The 24,071-nt window shown below is 37.7% G+C and overlaps 1 protein-coding gene across 4 annotated transcripts in view; it reads left to right on the plus strand.

Annotated features, from left to right (window-relative positions):
* Nucleotides 1-9,564: 9,564 nt before the first annotated feature.
* Nucleotides 9,565-24,071, plus strand: part of LOC131367296 (roundabout homolog 2-like) — a 134,784-nt gene continuing 120,277 nt past the window's right edge. For 2 of the 4 annotated variants that reach the window (XM_058412628.1, XM_058412629.1), the window contains exons 1-2: nt 9,565-10,346; nt 16,683-17,009. In XM_058412628.1, coding sequence (XP_058268611.1) covers nt 10,292-10,346; nt 16,683-17,009 — 382 coding nt within the window. In that variant the 5' untranslated portion in view covers nt 9,565-10,291. The remainder of the gene's footprint in view (nt 10,347-16,682; nt 17,010-24,071) is intronic. The other 2 variants (XM_058412630.1, XM_058412631.1) reach the window with 1 other exon arrangement.

Raw genomic sequence — 24,071 nt, forward strand, 5'->3', positions numbered from 1 at the left:
CCTGCCATCTCTATTATATTCTCCGTCTGTTTGACCATATCAACAGAATAATAAAGAACCTTGTTGATGAATCCAGGACAGTGACAATTAGATGAACATTACAGTTACAGAGATATTCACTGGCTGTGAATAGGATCATTTTTTAGACCGAATCATAAAATAGAGATGACATTTTCCCCAGAAAAAACATTTTGTTTCGTTTAATAGTCCAGGTGAACTCATTAAATTTTATCTGTTATTAAATCACTTTTCTATTCTTCACACATTGACATATTTTGACCTTCACTTTATAGAGCCATGAAAAAGTGGCACTGTTATGTATGAATGTTAATTTATAAACTTAACACAAATGGCACATACTATATTTTCAAAAGACTTTCAGTTATACGCATGTTTATATATATATATATATATATATATATATATATATATATATATATATATATATATATATATATATATATATATATATATATATATATATATATATATATATATATATATATATATATATAGGGTGGAACGTTCTGTGGTCTTTTTGTGTAAGCGCAAAATATTTGGAGTTTCAATCTGATGAGTCTCTCTTTGTTGTACTTGGAGAAATATGGATGTAAGGGAAATTTTTTTTAAGCCTTTTCATTTGCTTTAAAGTAAATACCAAAATAACTGTAATGGGATTATGATTGGCGTGATTATATTAGCAATTTAGATTTATTTTATTTTGAATAATCAACGCTAGCATTGTGAAATAATAACAATCCGATGAATTTGTTGCACATGTTTATTATATATGAGTATATATGAGTAGAACAATTTTCCTAAAATAGAGTGAGGGGAAATTTTTTATTTTTTTTATTTAATATATTTCAGTGCATATTTCTTCTTCTTCTTCTTCCTCTTATTATTATTATTATTATTATTGTTATTATTATTATTATTATTATTATTATTATTATTATTATTATGTACATAAATATATTCATCAGCATTAAAAATATATTGAAAAAAAACCAAACGCTGATAGAATCAAAAAGTCTTCTGACACCAAAAATGTGGTACATTAGTACATTACAACATTAGTACAAGGTTGTTAGCAGTTACAGATGTGAGATGTCTGTGAAAGGAAGTAATTAGCTTTTTGCAGCATTGTGGTTAAATTTTGGCTTTCAAATGATCTCCAATTCCCCAAGGTTTCAGACAGAGTTCATGCAAGGCCTTCTCCAGTTAATTTTGCCTGTATGTTTCGAGGTCATTGTCTTGTTAAACCATCCAAATTGTCCCCAGATTCAGTTTCTTGGCCAACAAGATTTCTTCTCTAATCCATTGCTCCATCCATGCCTTCTTCTCTGATGTCTAATACCCCAGAAATACCCCAGCAACATGTTCGCAGAGAAGCAGCACCAGATCATGATCCGTATGTCACTGTATGATGTGCCTGGGATCATAATGCAACCCTTCTTTCTCCACATATAATGAATCATTGCCAAAAACTTCTCTTTTGGTTTGTCTGAGCAGAGTATATTGCACCAAAAAGTTCTGGAGCAGAGTATATTGTTTAAAATGAGTCTTCTTCACCTTTAACTTTATTACTTTATAATGAATACCAATATCCTTTTGATTGATTTTGATTTATTTCTATCTTCTGTAAAATATCCATATATACACACTACATGTATAAATGTTTGCAGACACCTGACCATCACACCCATATCTGATTGTTAAACATCACATTCTGGATTTCACCCCCTGTTATATTTGTGTTTCAATTGTCTGAGAAGGTTTTCCACTAGATTTTAGAGAATGTTGTGGAAATTTGTGTTCAGAACAATAGTGAGACCAGGCACTGATGTTGGGTGAGGAGACCTGGGGTATGTTGGTGTTGCAGTTCATCCCAAAGGTGTTCAGTGGGGTTGAGGTCAGGGCTCTGTGTAGGCCTCTCAATTTCATCCACTACAGTAACTCTGTGCATGGACATTGTCATGCTGGAATATGTTTGCGTTCAGTCACTTAGTTCCAGTGAAGGTGAACTGTAACGTATCTACACCTATCTAGCATAACATCCTGAGCAGTGAGAGGTGAAGTGAATAAGACTGAGTATCTCCTCATCATGGCACCTGTTAGTGGGTGGGATATATTAGGCAGTAAGTCAACATTTTGTCCTCAAAGTTGATGTTAGAAGCAGGAAAAATGGACAAGTGTAAGGATTTGAGCGAGTTTGATGAAGGACCAAATTGTGATGGCTAGACCACTGGATCAGAGCATCTCCAAAACTGCAGCTCTTGTGGGGTGTTCCCAGTCTGCAGTGGTCAGTATCTATCAAAAGTGCTCCAAGGAAGGAACAGTGGTGAACCGGTGACAGGGTCATGGGCGGCCAAGGCTCATTGATGCACGTGGGGAGAGAAGGCTGGCCCGTGTGATCCGATCCAACAGACGGGCTACTGTTGCTCAAATTGCTGAAGAAGTTAATGCTGGTTCTGATAGAAAGGTGTCAGAATACACAGTGTATGAAAGGTGGAACAACACAATATTAGGCAGGCAGTCATAATGTTATGCCTGGTCGGTGTATAGCATACTGTATACAATTTCATGCATCCAACTGTTTGGGGAAGACCCACATATGTGTGCGATGGTCAGGTGTGCACAAACCTTTGGCCATATATTGTATTCCATCTCACTATACATCAGCTGAAAAAAATCTGAAAGATATTTCAGATTTTCAGATTTTCAATAGATCTCAATTAAAATGAATCTGACCTCTTATCAGATCACTTTACTGTATTCCACACCTTCTTTTTAGCTTTTATATTTACACAGATATACATCTAAACCTTATCTCAAGCATTTAACCTCAACTATATAGCCTCAATCCCACCTAACTTAATAAATGACACAGACATTTTACAACACAATGAAACCACAATATTGAATTTGGACGATGCATGCTTAGAGACACTGTAAATGATACTCCCTTTTGAGATACCAATAATGCATGTGCTGACAGAGAGCCATACCCTGACAGTAGAGAGAACAATGCCCATATTTGAGGATTTCTGCAAAGTAATCCATCATCGCTATATTTTATTATTAGTTTCACAACCATTGCTGTATTTTTTTTTTTCTTATTTCATATTTCCCTTTTTCTGTTTTGTGAAGTTCTGGATATTCTGACAACCCACATAAACTTAAATAGATTAACTTATTCAAACTTGTATTCGTATTCTAGCACCACTGATCCAGCATAACCTGCCTAATAATTGGTCCCCCTTTTGCTGTCAAAACAGCCCTGACCCGTCCTGCACTGTGTATTCTGACTCCTTTCTATCAGAACCAGCATTAACTTCTTCAGCAATCTGAGCAACAGTAGCTCGTCAGGGGCCAGCCTTCGCTCCCCACGTCCATCAGTGAGCTTTGACTGCCCATGACCCTGTCACCGGTTCACCACTGTTCCTTCCTTGGATCACTTTTGATAGATACTGACCACTGCAGACCGGGAACACCCCACAAGAGCTGCAGTTTTGGAGATGCTCTGATCCAGTGGTCTAGCCATCACAATTTGGCCCTTCATCAAACTCAAATCCTTACACTTGTCCATTTTTCCTGCTTCTAACATCAACTTTGAGGACAAAATGTTGACTTGCTGCCTAATATATCCCACCCACTAACAGGTGCCATGATGAGGAGATACTCAGTGTTATTCACTTCACCTCTCACTGCTCATAATGTTATGGCTGATCAATGAATCTTATAGATTTATAGAATCTTATAGATATTTTGAAATTCATCAGTCATATTCCTTTTCTGGACAAAAGTCAAAGGAAAAATATACAAAATATTTGTACACTCCCATTATCACACAGATCAGTTTGGATGTATACTATGCTTTTAACAGCTGTTTGCATCAGACAGTGCTGTGAGTGTGCACTGCTGTTGAAACAGCCAGGGACACTTGTCCACTCTCACTAGATGCGTTTGACTGAACCTCGGCCCGACAGCCCAATCGCCAACACCATCTGTTCTCACTACTGCTCCGTAGACAAACACAGTCATGGAGCTCTAATGGGGCACACAACGAAGCCTGTGACCTTGACACTGCTCAAGTGTGTGTTCCAGAGAGATGGAGAGAGGTAGATGATAGGTATAACACAGTGTGATTTTGCTTTGTCAGTGCAAAACACTAGCGCAGGTTGCCTGGCAACACTTTTACCTTAGTGATTGAGTAAGGATGGTAGATGGAGTTCTGTGGAGATTGGTGACAGATTTGGATAAATGGGGATGGTGGGAAAACACAGGAGTCATTTAAGCTTATGTTTACTGTAAAGGACCGCTTTTGTAAACATGAGCTGAGCTAATTTGTGGATAAATTATAAGATCAGTCATGCATTTCCCGGTTTATGGATGTTTTTGTTCTTTTGAAGTAGCTGCAGATAATGCAAAAATGAACACTTGCTACGGATTATGCCTAGAATGTAGAGAAATATGGGGTGCGAATATTTCTCATTATTGTTACTATAGTTCTTTATAGATGGATACCTAATGAACACAGGCAACAAAAGACAATTATAATTAACTTTCAGTAGACTGTGGTCATAAATGTTCTGTCTGTCTTCAAGGAATATCCATATCACTCCATATCATTCATCCATAGAAATTATTACTTATGTAAAACATCATAAATTTTTTTCATTCTCTCAACGTCCAGCATCTGACACACATGAGGAGTGACCAGTGGCAGAAAATCTGAATAGGACACCAGATGATCAAGTCTAACCGTTTCAGCACAATATAAACAACAATGTCTATAATGGAAGCTCATCCCTAAATCTGGAAAATAATCACATTCAGAACTCTACTAAAGCCATTGTACCATTTTATATATTTTATATATATCTACCTGGCAGGTGTTATAATATCATTAAAACAGTACATTGATGTGATTTGGCTGTTTTGTAGAGATTTTTCTGTCTTCTAGCTTATAGTCTGTGCTCAATTTGAGGTGGGGGGTAGTGGTGGTGGTGGTATTAGGGGTTACAAAGGGTTGGCTGCCCTTTTGTTAAAACAAATGACACCAAACATCTCTGTCATAGAGCTGCAATCCCCCTTTTCTCTTGCCCTTTGGTTTTATTTTGTTATGTGATATGATTTAAGAGCTGTAATACCATTAACCTTTAAAAATGCGGAAAATCTTTAGCTTATTATATTAGACTGGTTAGCTAGGTATATAACCTACTGGTTCATGTGGATTTTTCTTCTGAGATTTTTTTATGCCTACATGTGTAAGGATAGCTTTAACATTGGTCTCGAATTTTTAACATCAGACCCATAGTTATTGAAACCCACCATCCATAGGATTTTCTTTCTTTCTTTTTTTTTTTTTTGGTGATACAAATTTTCAGAAATATAAATTAACTTAAATGAAACTTCTCTGGATTCATCTCATTTATGAAGGATTATATGCAAAACATTATATAGATATTTTGTGCACATGTTTATCATTTCCATCCACACACTGAGTACTGTCATGAACTTCAATAAACCCTTAATCTTCTTCTTTGGGCTTTTCCCTTCAGGGGTCTCCACAGCGAATCATCTCTCTCCACCTATCTCTATCTTCTGCATCCTCAACACTTACACCACTAGCTTCAGATCCTCATTTATTCCATCCATATTCCTCCTCTTTGGCCTTCCTCTTTGCCTCCTGCCTGGCAGCTCCATGTCCAACATTCTCCTACCAATATACTCACTCTCCCTCCTCTGGACATGTCCAAACCATCTTAATCTGTCCTCCCTAACTTTGTCCCCCAAACGTCCAACATGAGCTGTCCCTCTGACGTACTCGTTCCTAATCCTGTCCAACCGTGTCACTCCCAAAGAGAACCTCAACATCTTCAGCTCTGTTACCTCCAGCTCTGTCTCCTGTCTCTTCCTCAGTGACACTGCCTCTAAACCACAATGAACCCTTAATATTAGGGTTTATTTTCATTTAAAAGCCTGACACAGTGGCACAGCAGGTAATATTTGTGCCTCACAGCTCCAGTGTCTGAGGTTTGATTCTGAGATCTGTCTGTATGGATTTACTGTCAGTTCTCCCCGTGTCTACTTCCATATATTCCGGTTACTTCCTCCTTCTTCAAAAAAGTGTGAATAAGTGTGTGAGTGAGTGTGATGCCTTCCAGTGGACTGGTGTTTTGTTCAGGGTGCATGAACAGTGTTCCTGAGATTCAGGAATTCACCACAAGGCTGATCAGTTATTAAAGATGTACTGTAGGAGTGATTTAATTTAAGAGGTGTATTAATCTATACAAAAAAAAAACAAACATCCAGGCTCTTTTCAGAGTGTGTGTTAGAGACGCTCTTCTGTGTTTCTTGAAATCATCGATCTTGTGGTGTTCAATTTCAATCCTAACCGAACACATCACTCTGGCCTATTTAGATACTCACAGATAGATGAGTTCAGATGAGTTAAAATCCTACGTTCATTTAAATTGGTTCCTTGAGGTTCTATATAGAGCCCTGGTCTACTGTAGTTGGCCAATAAAACCTTTTCCACAAAAAAATTTCAGTGTAGGATCACTGAATATTACTGAACCTTTTCTATTAACAAAGAATTTTATCTATTTGTAGGTAACACAATTTTTTTGTTTTTAGAAAATATCAAATAATTTCTATAATTTCTGATTGAATTAAAACTGAAATGACAGAAACACATACTGTATAAATGTTATATGATATTTTAATTACACAGTGTTGTTTTTGTTGACAAATTTATGTGTATAACCAAACAACAACAACAACAACAACAACAATAATAATAAATCATTAAAAAAAGAAGCCTCTAATTCATTTATTTGAAATGGTTTTATATAAAAACACATTTTGGGGTTCTATATAGGAAGAAATCGATAGAACTGCCAAGCAGCCATTTCTGGTTTCTAACAAAATACCTTATTTGCTAAATGCTTGCACTTTACCTCACATTTCATAAAATCACCCGCAAATGTCTTCATTCGGACTGGCGCCATGCCTCTCAGTGGTACACTTGCTCAAACAGTTGTTTCCTTGGAAGTCAATGTTTTTTCTGTTGCACAGGCCTGAAACCTTGACAAAGATAACAAAAGGCAAGCAAGAAATGGAAGCGAGAGATCGCTGTCCCTAGCAGTATTTTGATCTTGTCTCGTGGACTGAACACCGCTCAAGCCTGTGTAGCGGATTTGCTCCAGTTCACCCATCTCCATTTTGACATCCTTCTCTCCACAGTGGCCGCTGGGACTGACACAGCCATCAGCAGATGTTGATCCGGGTCACGAGAGCGATGTCATAAGTGCAATTCCTACCAGTGTCACTCACTGGAATGTAACCGAACCCTCAGCCAGCTGCTGAATGGTGTGGAGTAGCCATCTTATGTCATTTTGCAGAATGATGCACTTTGACAGCGAGCACCGTGGGCAAACTGAAATTTTCTACAGTAGAGGTTTTTTGTGCCCTTGGAGATTTTTTTTGCCTGTTTTGCAGGAGTATCATAGAGTAAGGTCAACTGTAATACATGCTATAACTGTTTTTGTGAATTATTACAATCTCAGTTGTTTTTTTGGTCAGAGTTAATCGTCCTATTTAGAAATTTGACCACATAGTCTCCATAGAAACTCCTCAGTTTCTATTTTCCCTTAAAATAGAAATATTGTTGGAAAAAAACGCCCCCAAACAAACCACGTTATAACATATGTAAATCTGCAAGTCCACATTTGCTTGTTTCTCCTGGGTATACGTATGCAGAAAATAAGCTCTAATCCTGGCCTGGATGACCCTGCTCACTGATAAATAATTAAGAACCAATCTACAAGATCATATTAGGTCTCATTTTTCCCATTACAGCTTCGAATAATGAAATTACATAAATTAATTATGAGTGAATTTACATAATGAACATGTTGCGATTAGTTTGAGGTTTAGCGCTCTTTTTTTTTCCTTGGGCTGCTGAAAAAGATGAGGGAAGGTGTTTGAAGATGGTTAATAAAGCTATAACTTCAACCGTTCTGATGACAGAAGTCTTTTTATGACATGGAAATGGCAATATAAATATTGTGCTATCTTGTTATTAAGATTAAACTATCACCAGATTTCATTTTCCAGTTACTCCAGCCCAGTAGTAAGAATTATCACTTGGTGTGTGTGTGTAGTGTATATAGTGGTGTGTATAGTGGTGCTATCTGCACTATGAAAATAATATCTGTTATTTTTTTCAAGGATGAAATGGTGAGATAATTTTGCTCATTTGAAGCATTTATTTCTAGACAGAAGCACAATGTATCTCCCAATAAAAAAGAAAAATGGAAAATGATTGTAAAAATATCTTGACGTGGGGTTAATAATCTTAGATACTGTAATCTAGTAGATACTAGCTAAATTGGACTGTATTCAGCATATCTTTAAGTACGGAGCCTTCTAAAATCAACGTACAGTTGGGTCCTAAAGTCTGACAGCATTAGTCAAAATGCAACAATTTTATTATTTATTATTGCTAACTGTTGAGTGAAAAGTAGAATTTTTGAAATATCTACATGAATTTCAGAGTTTCTTAGTCAATGCTATGTCACCTTTGTGCTTTAAGGACCGCGTGCACTGGACATGACATGGACTCCACATGTTTGTTCAATCCATTTTTGACCAAATTCATCAGAGTGTTGTCTGAGCATGTGCTTCAATAGAGGAAAGGAAGCACGAGGAAAATCTGACACTCTGTACAAAGCAGTTAACATGATCAATATCACACACTTTAATCCATGGAAATTGAAATAATGCAGAATCCTGAATATTAAATATTTAAACAATTGCTTTCTGCCCTTTAAATATTTCATAATAGTAAAAAAAACTCTGTTTATTTCCACAATGTGCAATAATGATAGGCTTGTTATTGTGAATGAAAATGAGGGTGAGGTTCCCTTCTGAGTCTGGTTCCTCTCAAGGATTCTTCCTCATATCATCACAGGGAGTTTTTGCTTGCCACCGTCGCCGCAGGCTTCACATTAGGGATAAAATAGTTTAATAATTTAATTATTAATATTTTTTTCTCCTGTCTCTGTTTCTCTACTTTTGTAAAGCTGCTTTGAGACGATGTCCATTGCTAAACAAATAGATTGAACTGAATTATCCTAATTACTAGTTAATTACTCTAGATAATTACTTTTCTACTTTAACTAAAAGTTAGAGAAGCTTGGATAGGTAACCGATCATTGTGAATACAGGTTTGGGATTTTCTTTATTTTGTTTTGTTTGTTTCCTTTACTTTTCTATCCCTTTTCTCTGTCTCGATCTTTCCCTGATACCCAGTAGACTGTTCCTGTTAGTAATCAGAGGAGGGAGAAAAAGGCACAATGTGTCGACAGGTGCCGCCAAAACCCTGCGCACTCCAACCACACCAGGCAGAAAAAGCACACCATATGACTTTAATACGATTTTCTAATTTAAGCAATTTTATGAGCAGGGTTTAGACTGTAACCACATCACACCGTATCGAAATGTACACATCATTTAGTTCCTGCTCGTGGCAGAGATTCAGCACGCGGGACACCCGAGACTTCGCACCTTGTGAATAAACTTGCTCTGTTCTTTATCGGAATGATTCAGAGATTTGACTTCTTCTCTTCATCAGAAATGGCAGCGTGCCTCTGTAGTTGTGTGTTTGTTAAAGCTGTGTTTTCCGCATGGTAAATTTTATTTGAGGGTGTTTTCTGCTGAAGGAGGACTAACCTGATCTTCCCTCATTGCATCCTGCAGATGTGCAGCTCTACGCACACACGCGCGCGCGCGCACACACACTCACAACCCGCACAATCTCTCTATTTCTCTCTCTCACACACACACAGACGCGCGCGCGCGCACACACACAAGCGCTCGCTCGGTGGCAAGGTGCATTCCTCCTAATGCAAATTCGACGCATTTAATTGCCCGATTTAAGGAGTCTGAGGGATCCGATACTGCGCAAACTCATCCGACGGCATTCAGCCTGAATTTTGCCTTGATATTCAGCAAGAATCTGGCTTCGAGTGGATGTGTGCCGCGTTCACTGAAACGATGCTGTCGAGAGGAGGATGACACGGACTGCTGAAATAATGTGTGGATAAGTGAAATTCTCCATCCGGTCATGCCAAGAAGGAGTGAAGAAACTTTCAGCTAAATGATCGGTTCCTGTTCCCATTCAGGACTAAAGAAACAGTCAGACAGTCACTTCTGAGAATTTATTTCTGCACCAAGTTGTGATTAATCTCCTGGTCGCGATGAGCAATACTCTGTCACCATGAAGCTTCTGCGATTGGTTATTTTGTGCGGATTTCTGTACACTCAAATCGATGGTGAGTCCTCGGATATCTTTCTTTCTTTATTAAAATAAGGACTATCTGTAGTTTCTTTCAAGTTTGTAAGAGGCAGTGCTACAGTCTCAATGCAGTGGTACAGGGACTGAGGCAGGTCTCCTTCAAGGTTTACTTGATGTCCATGATAAAGGCTTCTTCACACTCATGTATGTATTAGTAACATTTAGAAGGTAAATTGCATATATTTTAATTTCATTAAATTCAGATTGGAAGCTTATATTTGTGAGCTATATTTCATTTCTCATCTCTAGCCCTAACACAGCGTTTTTGCTATTTTAGTGGACATTAAACTCGACACCACAACCTGGCAAGTTTTTACACGTCTTTATTTTTTAAAAGTCTTTGACTGACTCCTGCTGATGAATTCCAGATTAATTAGCTTCCACCATCCCTCTTATTCCCCATTAAATCGATAGACAGAACCAGTGAGCATCCTGAGGTCTACAATATCGAGCCCATCTACGGAAACTGTATCTTGGCATTCTTTATATAGATATCACAGCTCGAATTTAGGCACTACTATCGATTTTAACGCTTTCTTCTAAAGGTTACTGTGTGAGTATTATCGCCTGGATCGACTACAGACTAGACTTGCAGACAGAGCAGAAACGGGATAAAATTTACTGTATGTTAGACTGTACAGCACAGTATCACTGTATAACGTGCTAGAGTCTCAGAGAACTGCACTATTCCCCTGTCACTGGGGCGCTTCCACCAAGGGAACATCTTCTGAACTAGTGAACAGTTGATAACTTCAACAAAAAAGAATTCATGTTACATCTAGAACCAATTTCACAATAACATGATGGTGCTGTTTATGATTATATAAGTACAACAGTTATAGAAAGGAATTATTTATAATCAAACTATCTGCAGAGGGAGGATGAGGCTCCTCTCGAGGTTTCTTCCTCGTTTCGTCTCAGGGAGTCTTTCTCCACCGTCAGTGAGCTATGGCTTGCTCATTAGGGACATTTTTTAAATGCATATCCTGAATTTTTATATTTCTGTGAAGCTGCTTTGTCCAATACAATGTCTAATGTTCAAAGCACTATACGAATAAAATGGAATTGAATTTTTGAATGTCTTGTACATGGGTTGATGCATGTGGTGTACCTTTAACTAGCTTTAATACGCATATCAGTGGTCCTCAAGGTCCAAATATATACCTGAAATTATTTATAAAGCTATAAAAATGCTTAAGAGTACAAAAAACTGTAACCTTAATGGTACCACCCCAGTGATAGGGAACAGTGCATAAAGGATTGGTGCTTTGATTTCCTAATGCTCAGTGGCATTAAAATGTAGTGTAGCATCAAAGAAAGTATTAGTAAATAATTAAATTAGGAAAGGGTTATTCATAGCTTTATTTAAAAAAACGTAGAATTACATCAGGATTCCCAGTTCAGTCCTGATCATGGATTACTGTCTGCATGTTCTAGTGTCCATGTGTGTCTCCTCTAGCTCCAGCTTCTTTCCATCTCTCAAATAACATGCCAGTAGGTAGACTGGCTACTCTAGATCGCCCCTAGATGTGAATGTGTGTACATGGCATCCCATTCATGTATTTGCTCCTCACTCCCAGTGTAGGAGATGCTGTACATCCGCAACGATCCAAACCAGGATAAAACAGTTACTAAAGATTAATGAATGAATGCATGAATTTATTTTAGCGCATATTATTTATTTATCTTGTTGTATTTTTTTACCGCATCTTTGCCTTCAATTTATCAAATTATGCTAAGTCAAAACTAGTGATTCAATTAGTTAATACTATACCAATGTTAAAGCATTAAGTACTGGGCCATACATGATACTAAACCGATACTGACTTCCTCATAATAACGCCCGAGTGCTTCTGCTGCCCAAGTTATCCAAAAGTATCAAAACATTTGACAGGATTTAAGACAAGCTGTGAACTAAGTTCAGGGCAAGAACCGCTCTGTCAGTCAGATTCATGTTTGTTAACAGCATTTCATTTGATAAAACTCAGTTATCATGGTGCATTTGTACACTCTCACTTTCCTGGTTGGGGTGGTACCCTCAAAAGAACACCTTTTGTGTATTTAGTGTCTATCTTTTACCTAAAAATGGTAACGGTAGCAGGAAAATTATGGTCCAGTGTTTGTGTGTTCTTCCAGAACTCTTGTGCCTTCTGGCTAACTCACTGTGCATGCTGAAAAGGTGCTAGAAATATAATATTAATACTGTAACCATGTTTCTACCCCAGTGTATATGGTGAGCTTGTTTCAGTAAAAAATAAAAATGTTATCATTGCAGGTTTGTGTTGCCTTTAACACTACAAATCCTGAATTTCTATAGATGCTTATTCTATGTATTCCAATAAATATACAGACTGAATATTGGTGAATATTTCACCAGTAGATATGTGCATTTGTGAAGCTTCATCTGCTACATTTAAATCACTATTATCAGGTAATATTTATATCTGAAGTTCAGAAGGACTGTTTCATTTCTTTGTCTTCTTGACACCTTGTTTGTGTAGTCTTGGTGTGCTTGCTCTCTGCTTTAAAAATTGGTTTAATGTTATGATAACCAGCAAAGTGGAAATAGATGGCAGTGCTACTCACCACTCACTTGGAGTGATTTGGGTTCACACCTTATCTTGGGGAATGAGATAGCCTTTGCTATCTTTTTGATTCCACTAACCTGTTTAGAAACTCATTAAAAGATGCCTAAGGTGCTCTCCTGATTGACTCTTTAATATAATCCTGTTTGCCCATTTATTTGATTACCGCCCATCACCCTTTCTACATTATCTCATACTATATCCTGATCTCCACGCAGTCTGCATGTACATGATCGGGGCTGATTTGGTTTTGAATCTGAGACAGCAGTTAGCACTATAGATCGCCAGCAGTTAGCGCTATTAGGAACACACGATGTCTCGGCTGCATGGATTTATTTATTTATTTTTTAAATTCCTGAGCCTTCACTATTATCAATCTTGTCCTTAATGGGAAATGAGATGTAGACTGTAGAGGGAATGAAGCAGTGGAAACTGCTCCCTCAGTCCACCAAATCCCATTCTCCATGGCCTAATGGCTGATGGTAGAGTAACACCGAGTAAATAATCGGTATTGCTTTCATCTTTCTGTGCTGTAAGCTGCAGCCCCAGTGTCCAAATTGCATTCCGGCCTCACAGTGGATTTATTGAATTGACATCAGGAACATGGCACAACTGTGCCCTAAACCACTCAGCTAGTGAACTTGTTATAACCAGCGCCTGCTGTTTCTGAATTTTCGAAAGACCATCAATGCCAGGATGCCGACTGAGCTCCTGCTTTGGAAATCTATGCTTATAGCAAAAACATGGCATGTATAGGAAGCTTGTCAAATCTGACAAGGCGTTGAAGGGTCGTGCATTCCATCACCCTCCCCATCTGCCTCGCCATTTGCTTACGGATTTCACACGATTTGAAAAGACATACTCATACATCTAGCATGCATACAATGGCAGATACGCAGGGTGTGAGTTTCCGCATATGCTCTAAAGCTTCAATCCCTGGTTGTCAATCTTGCATCTGCCAGCATAACAGACCCACACACATGGTGCACATGCCTTCATTTCTCACTTTTCCTTTCCCTTATCCTGAGGGAATGATCTAAATCTAGGGTATGCTTATAAATGAACGAAAGGCCGCCAGCTTGTCAGTAGTGTCGGCGGTTTTCTGTTTTCGTGGATGAAAGCTTATGAAATCTGGCCACTCATATGTACAGGAGCACTGAAGGGATTAATGAACCAACAGCAGTCCGAGCGAGCGGTTGATCATGTTTATGCAAGAATCTCTGCGACTGAGCGAGCCGAGTCGTCTAACTGCCTCTTTATGTTGGGAATTGCTTTGGTCAGACAGGCCTGCAGACAGTCAGTTAAGCAGACAGTCTAGAGAATGAGGTTTTGAAATTGAACTAGTGATGGAATTTCATATATTGAGGCTCTGGTGTTAAATCTTTAATGCAGCCTACTGCCACGGCATGTCAGGAGCGAGACGGAGGTTTTAGCTGTTATGTTGCTAAGAAAACTGTTCTCATTAGTGCGCTCATTAGCATATCGTTGTTGAGAGCTTTGACCCGACGTCTCTTATTTCAGTCTGCTGATTCCTTCCAATCTAACAAACTACCCTTTTCACATATAGCAATATTTAATATAAATATTGTTTAGGTCTGATAGTGAACATGCTGAAGCAGAGAACTAGGGACGATATTAATGAAAATCACACTGACTAATCCAACAAGCACACATTCATTTATATGTAAATACGTGTTTAAGGAAACACAAACCTACACACGTGTGTGTGTGTGTGTGTGTGTGTGTGTTTGATTGTATGCACACACACTCCCAGTGTTTTCAGCCAGGGAGAGAGCTGAGCATTTGAGTGAGCCTCTTAATAAAATAGCTGATTGAACTCCTTCACTCCTGTGGGTATATCATAAATATAACATGCCCCTTGCACTCACCAGTCACTCTCTCTAACTTAGACAATCTGGTCTTCTTTTGGCTCGTGATAGACACCTGGCCTAATTCTAGAGCGCATAAAATCTACGGTATATAATCACACCATTTCTATGCAATATCATGAATTTCTATCTATCTATCTATCTATCTATCTATCTATCTATCTATCTATCTATCTATCTATCTATCTATCTATCTATCTATCTATCTATATCAAGTCGATACATACATATATGTTATATTTATTATAGTTTTGGAGATGCTCTGATCCAGTGGTCTAGCCATCACAATTTGGTCTTTGGTCAAACTCACTCAAATCCTTACGCTTGACCATTTTTCCTGCTTCTAACATCAACTTTGAGGACAAAATATATATCCCACCAACTAACAAGTGCCATGATCATCAGTCTTATTCACTTCACCTGACACTGCTCACAGTGTTATACCTGATCGGTGTATATCTATATCTATATCTATATCTATATCTATATCTATCTATATAGATAGATATAGATAGATATAGATATAGATAGATATCTATCTATCAAGATATTTCAGTGTATTTCACCCTGAATGACTTGTATATCTAAATTTCTAACTAATATGAAATATTAAGTGACGCCCAAAATGTATTTTATAATTCAAATTCTCAGTTGAATTTTTTTTGGTTTAAAGATTTTCTTTGACATTTAGGTCTACTTTCATGTATCGGTTAATGCTTTCCTACATGATTCCCAATGAATACCAGCTGATAGCTGCACTCGCGGGATTTAACTCTCGTTTCATCTTTACCTAAAGACTGTGCTGCAGCAGTGCTTTAGTCCTTTTTAAGCCTGTTCTGGTCTCTGATCTCCTCATCTGTGCACTCTGCTCAAACAGATCAGTTCCTAAAGCTTCAGTTCTTCAACACATCTTCAGCTAATACCACCATCAACACCGCCATTCTTGCATCTAACTGTTTTAATTTTGATTTGTTTTTAAAAGATTGGTCTTCCTACGACATCAGCCTGCCAGAACCACTAACTTCACACGGGAGTAATAAATATACAGCACCAATTAATAAATTAGCATCTGAATTGCTAAGCACATCATAAATATTTCAATATAAACTCATTTAATGTGATTCAGGGTGAAGTATTCCTTTCATCTTATTTTAATTAAGCCTTATATTCAGTGAATGTAGGAGTAATGCTCTTTTAAATGATTTATTTTATATGATTCTCTGTTTGATTCATGACCAATATTCAGTATAATGTACCTTTTTCTCAATTCACACATACAAACCGTATTTGGAAACATAGGAATGCTCTCAACATACCTGAAGATTTTGATGTCTAGGACAATCAGCTTTTTGTTTTGTATTTATATCATTTGAAATCAGTTTATTTTTCCTTGCTACTCTCGTACCAACACGATCTAAATGAGTAAAATCACAGTCATATAAAATGATTTTTATAAGTGAGTTTTCAAGATGAATTCAATATGAATTTCAGTATTTGTTTTTTTTTGTTGGTGAACAACATTTTATTGGATTTTACACTACAAAGGCAAACACATAATGTGACAACATTGATATGGCATCCCTCAGGGGACAGGGAGGAAAACTAAAGGGAAAGTGGGATGTCAAATATGATCTTTCACAGATTGTGTAGCATCAGTAACAGTCCAGAGAGAGATTCAAATACCTGCAGTCAAATCCAAATTCTGAGAATGCAGGAAGAGTGGAGAAAAAATGCCATCTTGAGTCAGCTCTTGAACAAAATCACATGTTATAGAGCCAGATGATGAGGACAAATATGCATTTCCTCTCTAAATAATCCCCATTTTTTTGTTATTCCTAGGATCTCGTCTCCGTCAGGAGGACTATCCCCCACGGATTGTGGAGCACCCGTCAGACCTGATCGTGTCGAAGGGTGAGCCGGCCACGCTGAACTGTAAGGCCGAGGGCCGTCCTGCACCCACTGTTGAGTGGTATAAAGACGGTGAGCGCGTGGAGACGGACAGGGACAACCCGCGCTCGCACCGTATGCTCCTTCCCAGCGGCTCGCTCTTCTTCCTGCGCATCGTGCACGGCCGCCGCAGCAAACCCGACGACGGCAGCTACGTCTGTGTGGCCAAGAACTACCTGGGGGAAGCGGTCAGCCACAACGCTTCACTGGAAGTAGCATGTGAGTAACCACATTTGACTGCTCTCTGTTTTTAGTTATCAAAAGGCCCTTTGATCAAGAATGGGTTTGAGTTGCACTGATACCAGGACTCTGGGTTCAGTATGATGCTGTGTATGTATGACTTGAAACATAAAACGTATACAAACCTCTCACCATTGCCAGCAGCTCACAGCAGCAACTAACGCTAAAAGCAAATAATAGCTAGGAGAGACAAAAATGTCTCGAGAATGCTAGGTGATGGAAAATAACAAGCGCAGCGCAGTAGGTTCTTGGAAATCGGTCCAACAACAACAGCGATTTCTGATGCAGTGTAACCAACGAAACACACTGTGAACAGAAGCACTTCTCCCAAACAAAGCTCTCTAAAATAACTATAGTAATGCAGTTAGCTAATGCACTTCATTTAAAGTCAACCAGATATTGTTATGAAGATTGACCTGAGTAGCTTGTGTGCATAAACAGGGATGTGTGCTGCTCAAAATGAAGCTAAACCATGAATAAAATTCTGTAATGTCCTGATCGAAGAATGCGAGTATGTTATTCATTTCAATATGAGTATATCGCTGAGTACAAAAATCAGAGAAAAAATGGCACGGATCCATCCGTAGGTGTGTCCTAGGCACGGACTATGGGTAATGTCGATTTTTTATGCTTTGTATTATACACCATAGCCAGTGGCAGTGCAGGATGAGTATGTAGGTTGAGATTTTGTGCCAGGAGGCAGAAGGTTGTAAGTTCTAGACAGCCTCTTGAGTAAAACCCTCAAGTGCTCGTCTACACACTCGGATTGGATTAGACCTCCCTCAACAACTCGCTTTGGATAAAAAAGCAAGTGCACAATGAACGCATATCAAAATGTAAGTTGGCACAGTGCCATCCTTTCCCAAACACGAATGTAGTTTGCTTTGAATTTCCAGCAGCTTTAACATTTTTCCAATTACTTCTATAACAGCTGGGTAATACATTTTTAATTTCATGGAGGGAGCTTATTACTGAAAGCCAAATTAAGATCAGCGGAATAGATTTTCTTGAACACAATTTCTTTTGTGTTTGTGTGTGTGTGTGTGTGTGTGCTAGTTTGTGTGTGTGCGCGCATGCGTGTAATGGCTTTAGGCTGTGTGAGAACCGTTGGTCCTAACGGCCTGACACCAGCTTGATCTATAGAGTGTCATTACTCCCTGTGTCCTAGGAACCTACTTGACGGAAAAGCCATGAAACATTGATGAGGTCTCTCTATTATTCTCTTATTTATTTTACCCTTCCGCGTGCTCTTATTTTGCTGAGAGAAAGGAATAGGTGGCTGTTAAATGAGGCGTTGAATTTTTCAGAGCGTCTGACTCTGGGCTGGAGTCGGTTCTGATGTCAGCAGGTTATCAGATCCAGCAGAGAGCCTATGAGAACGGTTCAGACTGTCAAAGGAGATGGACCTGGAATTATACCGAGGACTTAATAGTGTAATCACAATCCATGGAGGAATAAAATAAATTAGATCCGCACAGCCGTAATAATGATCGACTTAATATGTTTGCTAATTATTTGATATCATTTGCAGGCTGGAGTTGAAATGGTTTTTGAAGAGAAGCCTGATACTTCGCCCTGAACCCGAGCAATAAACGGAACAGTAATGTGGAACGCTGAGACATACCGCTTAATTATACCATCGCACTGACGATTTCTCCGTTTTCTATAACAGCAGCTCTGACAGTAGTTCCAGCTGCAAGACAAATCACATGTTTATATTAATGTACTCGTTCGTACATTATCGTCGCCATAGTAACAGCTCATTCTCAGAGTATAACACACATTCTCTGTGTATAATTGTTAACATAGTGAAAAGACATTTATTTATTCTTTTTGGAAGTATCTCTGCTTTAGAACAGTCAGAGATAAAGACTGAACCTGAAGTGGAGAACAAGCAGAACTGTCTGGAAATAAATAAATAAATAAGTAAATAAAAAGGAGCTCATTGAATTTACTTACTTCGAATGAAAGTGTACATCGGTTCCATGTGAACGAAGTGAGTGGCATTAACACAATTGATCACATGATCCGTGTTTTCTAAACCCCGGATAAAAAGGAAGCCTGCGCTCTCTCTGACCCCAACTCAAGATCAAACCTGGGTCACGGGTTTTGTGAAGAGGTGTTATATCTGCTGTCTTATCATACACAGCACCATTTAATCAGGTTTATATAATACTCTAGATACTTCTTCTTCCCATGCAGGATTTTATACCGTGACTGAATTACATTAACACCACCTTCTTTGTTCACACTCACTCTTCAGAATTCCAACTAGTAATTAGAAACTTGTTTAAATTCAATTTAGTGTGAGCAAAGAAATCATGTGTTGATGAGTAATATCCTCTCTTCTGTTTTTGCCGTGTAATGAAGAGAGAAAAAGAGGTAGATGAGGATTAGGGAGTGACTGCTTACTGCTAACTACAGCATTTAATCTCACTCTTAATGGATGCAATGTGTCGTACAGTAATAAATAAAATTAGTGGCATGTTATAAAAAAAATTAGACACTTTTAGGACATTTATTTGAAAAGAATGAACTTTAATGGTGTCAGGAAAGCTTCTTTATAACACCAACTGTATTTGATTATTATTATATTATTTTAAAAACTATTTGATTCTATGTTGTGTGCAAATTAGGTGGGTATTTTGACTACACACTACAACTTTATTTATTTGAAGGTAGTGTGAATAGAGCTACATGACACCTATTGAAGCCCTTTATGACAGCTGACATAAATAAAATATAAAAATTTCCACCCAAAAAGCCATCAAGTGAAGAGCTGAAGGTGATTCCATTATTTCATGTCCAGGTGAAATAACTGAGACAAAGAAGTACACTGTTCAAAAGTACAGAAAGTCACCGGGAAAGTTAACGTCAAAAGAAAAATGTATGTCACTTGAGTGACGCATGCCAGAATAAATACATATGTAGCTTTATGTCACTTGTCTGTTGCGAACACTACAATTACCTGGAAATTTCTACAGCTCACCTAGTGTAGAATAACGTATAGAAGATTATTTTTAGGTTCTTATTGTAGGTCAGTTTGGAATCATTTCCCACCATATGGCAAATCTTATCCATTTCAGCAAAATAGGCCATTATAAAATAACGAGCAGTGAAGTTATAAGCATATGCAAATGCAGTAACATGCATAATGTTGGCATGTTAAAATGCACACTGTAACCTTTATCTAAAATACATTTATTCCAAAAAATCATTTTTAAAGGGTTCAGTGATCCAAAATGATGCATTTTTCCATACTAATGTTTCTGTGTGTAATATATCCGAGTGCTGAAATTTCATATCGCCTAAGAATATACAGTACGCAGATTAACATCCGTGATATTTCATATTTAACACGGAATGAATGGAATTACTGATGGAAATCTGTATGTTTGCATGTCTATTGATCAGAGTGTGCAGCTTAATATAGCCATTATTTATATAACTGTCTCTGCTATCCAATGTGTGTCCATAGTGTGTGTGTGTGTGTGTGTGTGTGTAGCAGTACAGAACAACTCTGAATTTTGTATGTTGGCTAAGAGAAATGGACCAGAGAGTGACCTTTCTGTGCAGTGTGTGGGCGAGCGAGTGAGTGAGTGAGAGACTGAGAGAGACAGAGAGAGAGAGAGAGTGCCTAAGGCCACTGAAACTGAATTTCCCATCAGCTCCACGCTGCTTTCTGCAGGGTGTCAGTATTTTATGCACTTTGAGCTTAGGCTCAATAAACAGCTCATGTACTGAATCTGCCACAAACTTGCTGAATGCATTTAAGGTTATTTGGCCTGGTACACTGTTAATGCTCAGCATGTATGGTTGAGGAAGAAAAACTTCTTTACAGCCTGATTCTATATATGTGTACGTATGTAACTGGTGGACCTCTAGCTCTTTAGAAAGTTCAGTATTAATATTTTTGAAAATTATTTTCCAGCTTCCTTGATCTCTTATTTAAAAGGCCAGGCTTTACTTCTTTGTAAGATCAGCAGTGAAAAAGAAATCCAGTTCTTACACCATGCTCAGTAACTTGTGTTCATACTTGTAAAAAAAAATGCTCGGATACAGAAACCTACGTGATGTTAGGATAATAAAGACAGAAATGGCAGCAATCTAGACACACTTCACATATAATGAACAAAGAAGAATGAAAATTTAAAGAGCAGGAATGTCTTGATCTTCATCTGTCAAAAGAGGGAACAAGGATGGCCACAAAGCCGCAAAATATCAGCGAGCATCATCATTTCAAAAAATGTATTTGTGAGTGTGGAGCAGTGACAAAAGAGAAATTGTCACACAGGAGAGCAGTTCAATTGTGCGAGCACTGAGCACCCTCTCATGCCAGGATACTCATGGGTCAAAGGGCAATTCACACACATTGCACTCATTTTTAATGACCACGCTCGCTGCTACAGCTCTATGCAACCTCTGTGCAAAGTCATCCACTTACAATCTCTCTTAACAATCCTGTTGAAACATTATAAGATCTTAAATGACACAAGGAGCTTATTGCTTGCAGCACACAGCATTTGAGTAATACTCTGTACTCAGAAAATAAATAAATAATATGATTGCCTATTATTTTGCAATTCCAATTCCACTATATTTCTCTGACTGTGTGGATAAATCCATATAAATAGATGTATACATGTTGGATACCAAGAGACAGGCATCATATAATGATCATTTTAGACTATAAATAATACAATACATGCATCTAATACACTGGATACACAATGCAAATCTGCATTCACCTCCAGAATTATTGGCACCCCACATGGAGTTTAGATTAAGGTTAAGAGTCCAGGTTTCAAAGGGTGTTATTGTGTTATGTGTGTTATTGCAGTTTCTCATTTGCCTCTGGTTATAAGCTCAGGACTCAGGGCTTATTATTCTTTAATGACCTATTCTACTGTGATTAATGGGATTTACCTTACTGTTTGTTGGGCAAGGTTTGAGAAAGGTGATGAAAATTTCTTCGTCTTCTTCTTCTTTTTTTTTTTAAATAAGTAAAATAAATGTAACTTAAAATAAATATATAAAAACCTCCACCGCAGCTCAAAACAAAAGCCGCTCTAGCTTTTTTTCGTCCTAGCCGTCCTAATGAAATGCCACATGAGTCTGGAATTGTAATAGGTCAGGAAAGATTTGAGAATCAGCGCCACAGATTCAGCCAATTATCCCCAGCTCTGCTTCTGATACACTGCTGATTATCTGACCATTTGGCAATTAGCAGATCAGTAACAATGTGTCAAGTGAAGTCAAGAGTGACCAGCTATCATCACTTGTAGCTGACAAATCCAATACCCTGGAGGACCAGCCCTCCAACAAGGCGTCACATATTTGCATATCTATACATAATTACTTCATGTGGAATAAGTTTAATAATAACTACACATGAAGCACGATGAAGAATATTGTGGCCTTTTGTTTTGGAGAGTAGCAATACAAGTCTGTTAGTTCTGTTAGTGGAAAGTAATCAATCAGTTCATTTGGGGTGGCATCACACCACCAGGTGATTTTTTAGTACTTACTTTAGCTAACTAAGTAATGTAAACAGTTGCCTAGAATTAACACATTCATGTTTATTTTATTAATAATCTGATTAGACTTTAAACACAAATCATTAAACAAAGAACAGTTAAGGATAAGGTGTGATTAATTTCTTTATGACGATTATCATTTTTAGCATAACAGGAACAAATACTTTGATGCATTCATAAATATAAAAGAAAAGATGTTTATTTACAGAATTCTTTGACCTTTTGACTTTACCAAATTTGGAGTTACAGAGGTTTATAAACACATATATTCTTTATACCAGTTTATAGATTTTTAGGATAGAGATGCCATGGTTTGTTTGTTGGTTTTTTACTGGTTTTTCATTGAGCGTTTAGTTTCAGGGTTGGTGAACAATAGATTTGAAAGGGGTTGGCTGGTATACGCATGATTGGAGACTGAAAATGAAAACTCACTGTCTTCTTTATAATTGGTTGGTTTTGCTTCGTTTCATAAGGTAACAGACGGTGTCATTGTCTGGTTAGGAAAGGAGGAGTTTATCATCTCTTATATACTGTATCTATCTAATTATTCGATTTTTATTCCTAGGAAACTTCTGTCCTGTTTTGAAAAAAGAAATGTAATCGGAAAGGATTGGAGATTGTTTAGTCAGTGGTTTACTTACGTATTAAAGGGTAGGACTGTGTTACGGTTTCACAGGTTAGTCCTGGGGTTACTCGTGTCTGGATTTTCACGTCGCAATCGTCTCCCTGTTTGACTCAGATCACACTACAACAAAATCTATTCACTCGTGAAGAAGACACGGATTGTACCGAAAACCCTTCGGGTATTTAAGCCGCTACTGTTGTAAATACGTGACATTACTACTTCTACTGAGAATCCTGACATATTCCTATCTTGATCGAATGCATAGAAGAGCAAGCCACTGCTGACCAGAACGGAAAGGAAAAATTACATAAATAAAATGTATTTTATTTATTGACAGACAGATGGAAAAGTTAATTTAGAAAAGAGAAATATTTGGTTTTCAGTACAGTCGCATTCAAAAGTCTGAGCTTTTATTTTGCATTCTTTTCTATTTTTTTTTAAACACAACAATTTATAGGAGAAATTATATTATTGTGAACCACAATTGAATGAGAAGTAGAATCTTGGAAATATTTAAATGAACTTCCGAGTTTTTTAGTATTTGCTATCTCCCTTTTTGGTTTAATAGCCATGTCTACTCCAACTTGCCTGGATGCCACACATTTATGCAAAACCTTATCCACTTTAGATCAAATCCATCCGAGTGTCATGTGAAGACGTGCTTCAGTAGAGGTTCTGCATGAGGAAAATCTGACCATTTGTACAAAGCACTTAACCTGGTCATTATCACACATTTGCTTACATCTACATATTGAATATTAAATAATTGAATATATACTTTTAAATATTTTACTTTTGTATATATATATATATATTAACCAAGCAGCAAGCATGTACACCTTTGTACAAATCATTTGTAATATTTATTTCTTAATTTTC

The sequence above is a fragment of the Hemibagrus wyckioides genome, linkage group LG16, assembly GCF_019097595.1.
Source record: "Hemibagrus wyckioides isolate EC202008001 linkage group LG16, SWU_Hwy_1.0, whole genome shotgun sequence".
Classification (NCBI taxonomy): domain Eukaryota; kingdom Metazoa; phylum Chordata; class Actinopteri; order Siluriformes; family Bagridae; genus Hemibagrus; species Hemibagrus wyckioides.